Source organism: Tupaia chinensis, unplaced genomic scaffold (genome assembly GCF_000334495.1).
Source record: "Tupaia chinensis unplaced genomic scaffold, TupChi_1.0 Scaffold143970_1, whole genome shotgun sequence".
Taxonomy (NCBI): Eukaryota; Metazoa; Chordata; class Mammalia; order Scandentia; family Tupaiidae; genus Tupaia; species Tupaia belangeri.
The window spans coordinates 1,065,342-1,069,971 of record NW_006203821.1 but is presented as its reverse complement, the minus strand read 5'-3'; the positions used below and the strand labels follow the sequence as shown (position 1 = coordinate 1,069,971).

The 4,630-nt window shown below is 41.3% G+C and overlaps 1 protein-coding gene across 2 annotated transcripts in view; it reads left to right on the top strand.

Moving 5' to 3' along the window:
- Positions 1 to 1,553, top strand: part of CNPY2 (canopy FGF signaling regulator 2) — a 4,590-nt gene extending 3,037 nt beyond the window's left edge. For both annotated transcript variants that reach the window (XM_006165609.3, XM_027767147.1), the window contains exons 4-6: positions 722 to 925; positions 1,092 to 1,188; positions 1,503 to 1,553. In XM_006165609.3, the coding sequence (XP_006165671.1) occupies positions 722 to 925; positions 1,092 to 1,188; positions 1,503 to 1,546 (345 nt within the window). In that variant the 3' untranslated portion in view covers positions 1,547 to 1,553. The remainder of the gene's footprint in view (positions 1 to 721; positions 926 to 1,091; positions 1,189 to 1,502) is intronic.
- Positions 1,554 to 4,630: the final 3,077 nt, after the last annotated feature.

Genomic DNA, 4,630 nt, shown 5'->3' with positions numbered 1-4,630 from the left:
TGGTCAAATTAAAGATAATAATGGTAAATCAAATCAAATAATTATTTTAAAAAAAAGAAAACATAATGTACATATGTAAAGCTGTACCTAATGAGCAGTATATAAAGAAATGGTAAGGCTGTGATGATCAGGAAATATTTCAGTAGTTATGCTGAAAGCCCACACTACCTTCTGATGTTCTCCTGCAGAGAGCAGGTATTAGTCTGGTTTTGTTACAAAATAAATCATTACCTTTTTTTAAAAAAAGATGTTATTTAACTTTATTTATTTATTTTAATTTGACCTGACAGGGACAGAGAGAGAGAGAGAGAGAAAATGAGAAAGCAAGCCGCCAGGTCCAGGTCTCGAACCCTGGTCGGCCATGTGGGAGTCTAGCACCCTTAACCACCACGCCACTTGCCGGCCCCAATAAATCATTACCTTTATTCATAAGGTTTGAGAGACTTCAAAGGAAAAGAATATAGTTGATTAGGGTTCATCAAAGAGGTCTCTATAATTTGGAACTAATGATGCATAGCTTATTTCTTAGAATTGTATGAGATAAGATCATATATTTGAAATTTCCTTGAAACTATACAAATAAATCATTATTGTTTTTAATTAGGGAAGCCTTTCTAGAATAGGTTGATTGAGCTAGATTTGGAAAGATATGAAAGTAAAGATATAAATTACTAATGTCCAGAGGTAAAAAAGAATGACCCCAGGCTGAGGACATTTCTAGGTGCCTTATGCCCGCTCAGAGGCCCACCTCACAGAGCTGCTAGAGGAGGTGTGTGACCGGATGAAGGAGTACGGGGAGCAGATTGATCCTTCCACACACCGCAAGAACTATGTACGTGTCGTGAGCCGGAATGGAGACTCCAATGAATTGGACCTACAGGGCATCCGAATTGATTCAGATATCAGTGGCACCCTCAAGTTTGCGGTGAGCTGTGGGAATGGGTAGCCGGTTCTTGGAAACTAAGAGAGTTGTTGGAGGGCCCCAATAGGAAGTGGAGTTAGTGTCTTCCAAAGAGAGGAGGCTCTCTGGAAGTGGAGGCAAGAGGCATCTTCTGGCTGCATGGTCACTTGTTTCTCCCTTTGGTTGGCAGTGTGAGAGCATTGTGGAAGAATACGAGGATGAACTCATTGAATTCTTTTCCCGAGAGGCTGACAATGTTAAAGACAAACTTTGTAGTAAGCGAACAGGTAAGCTGCCCCAATTTTCTCTCTGTTCTCACAGCCCTGTAACATGTAACCCCCACCACCACCCTGGAAATCCTTCCATTTCCCTTGGCTTAGAGATTTGTGTTATTCTTCTCCATTCTCTTTCTGTCATCCTTCAGATTTTGTGGCTCTCTGACCCGAGATATAGAGGAGAGGGCTGCAAAAGTGCTTTTTATAAGCATATTCTCCAAAGAACAGTTGTTGGTAATGTGCTGCCAGACTAGTTTTGGGTATTCTGATATTGGCATATCTCAGTGAAAGTGGTATTTTCCTTCACATTGTTGTGTTATTTGCAGATCTATGTGACCACGCCCTGCACATATCACATGATGAACTATGATCCACTGGAGCAGCCCTGACCAGCTTGATAGATCACCCCCAGGAGGGGAAGATGGTGGCAATGCCTTTTATATTATGTTTTTATTGAAATGAACTGAAAAAAAAAATGAAATCAAAAGTACAAACTGTGTTGTCTTTTTGTGCCTGGGATCATCCCTTGCATTAGACTTGAAGATAGGGATGGCAGACAGGAAAGAAAACCGAGTGGAAGGAAGTTTGGGGATTGGTGTAGCATGAAGGTAGGAGGGCCCTGCGCCTTTAATTCTTTTACTTTCTGAGATTCTGCCCTATTCATGAATTAGAAAAGTATTTATTCAGTGCCCACTCAATACAATGTGTTTATAGTCTAATTATGAGAAAAGAGGATGCTCTGCGAATAAGCAGAACATAAGTAAGTGTATGGGCATTATAGAAATTCCTTGTTTTCGTGTAGATGAAACAAAGTAAAACAGGGCTTGGTCTTGTAGGAAATAATGGACATGCATTATTCTTCCCTCCCTGTCCTTCCAGATGGAGGGACCAGCAAGAGCAGTGACAGAAAGGGGAAAATGGATGTGACCAACTCAGCTGAAAAATAAGGGCTTTATCGGATAGGGACAGATGAGGTAAGGAATATTATTTAATGTAAGGCCTTGTCTGCTAGCCTAAGCTTTTAGATTTGATGCCCATAGCGATAATAAAGCATACCTTTCGCCACTGTAAAGCCAGACTCTTAAGCCTGTTCCAACTTCTGTGTGTAGAGATTCTGTACTAGAACATAGAGATGAAAACCTAAAGGATACCTTCTTTTGGAAACTTCTTAAACACCCTCATCCTGAGATATGGCTGTGTCAGGATTTGGAATGCCTCAAGGAGGGAATGCATCTCAAACAATTTTTAAATTACAGCCTTTTTGGATCTAGAGGGACCTTGGAGGTCATCACAAAAGTCATGACGCCTTTTTACATAGAAAACCAGAAAGATATGTCACGACTTTTTTGTTGTTGTTGTTGTTAGAGATTTTTTGCTATACAGTGTGTGCTGTCACTGGAGAGACAGAGAAAGGCAGAGACAAAGTGAGAAATGAGCCCCCGGGGGGTATGACCACGCTGTAGTCGTTTTTCCTCTGTTCTCCTCTTGGGACCCTGGACACACATGCACACACGCCTGGCATAAGTTTCAGGTTGCTAGGTCCAGGATTCAAACCGTGGTTGATCATGTAGGTGTCTAGCAACATAACCATTACGCCATTTGCTGCTCCCTCTTTTTTTTTTCCTTTCTTTCTTTTTTTTGAGAGAGATTTTTTTTCATGACTTTTCAGATGACCCAATAGTTCACCTCTGCCCCTTTTACAGATAAGGAAACTGAGACCCAGATGAGTCACTGTTCTAGAAATTGTATTATTAAAGGCAAAAGTAGATATTTAAGCTAATTTTCCTAAGTGCTAATCTGATCTAATTCAGCTCTTAAGTCCTTTTTTCTCTTACCTTTACTAAGCCTGACACATAGAATGAATGTATTCAACAAAACTTGTGTACTACAAATCCCTATGAAATCTGACACATTAACTTGGAGCAAGCACTATCAGAAGTATGAGGGACAGGGACCAGCAGGGTGGCGTGGTGGCCAAGGCATTGGACACTCCCACATGGCCAACCACGGTTTGAGTCCTGGGCCTGGTGGCTTGCTTAATCACTTTCCCTCTCCTTCTCTCTCTCTCTTTCTGTGTGTGCGTGTGTCTCTCTCCGGTCAAATTAAAATAAAGAAATGAATAAATTTTTTAAAAAAAGTACAGGGGAGACTACTCATAGGAAACTTGGAACTGTTTTAATTTGCAGAATAAATTATTCACAAACTTTGATAAAGTAAATTAATGCTAATTAGCAACAAATTACTTGTGACACACCTCACTGGTTTGTCAAGGTACAGTAATGAAGAACTCTTCAGGTGGGGGCTAGGGGCCAACAGCTGGTGTAGTGGTTAAGGTACTGAACTCCCACATGGCTGATTGCTGTTTGAGTCCCAGACCCAGATGCTTGAAACACACCAGGCATATGTGTATGTGTGCCCAAAATCCTGAGAGGAGAATGGAGGAGAAGGGATTGCAACATGGCCATCCCCTTGGGGGGTGATTTCTCACTTTCTGTCTGTCTCTCTGGTGAGCGCATGCATCCTATAAGCAAAAAAACTCTCTTAGACAAACAAACAAAAGAACTCTCCAGGTTGAGAGTCTTTGCCCTAATACACAGGGATATACCCTATATAGAAAAGGGTAGAAGTTATCTTTTTAATTTTATTCTCAAAGGTTATATAAACACTTTGCGTATATTTTTTTTCTGCTTTGTAGGTATATAATCCTGGGCAAACTAATTGTTCCGAACCCAGTTCACTCAGCTGTAAAACAGAGGTAGTTAAACCTGCTTTGAGAGTTATGACAAAATTTAAAGTCATTGGGAACCAGCAGTTAGCGTAATGGCTATGTCGCTGAACTCCCATGTAGTTGGCCGCGGTTCGTGTCCCAGACCCGGTAGCTTAAAACTCACGCCGGGCACGTGTGCGTGCGTGCCCAAGATCCTGAGAGGAGAATGGAAGAAAAGGGATTGCGGCATGACCATCCCCCTTGGGGGGTGATTTCTCGCTTTCTGTCTCTATATCTCTCTCTGTCTGTCTGGTAAGCGCACGCGCCCTATAGCAAAAACCTCTACAAAAAATAAATAAATAAATAAAGTCATTAATGCAAAATCTCAGTAACTCTGCAGTCTAATGCCAACCAACACTAGATTCTATTATTACTGGAATGTAGGAGCTATACCAGGCACTGAGGTCCCTTTGTGATCTGAGGAAGTCTTCGAAATGACATTTCATGGACCTGGGGCTTTTCTCATGAACCATGCAGCCTGAGCAGGTGAGCTTACCTTGTACATGGCTGTGTGTGCTGGTGGGGCTCTTGTACATTTGCCCAGGTGTGTGTGATGGGACTCTGTGTCAGGTTTTTACAGTATGGAAGCAGAAAATGGCTGAGAGCATTATTACTCATCAGCAAGGTTTTTTTGTTTGTTTGTTTGTTTGTTTTGTTTTAACATTTAACAGGCATTTTTTTTTTTTT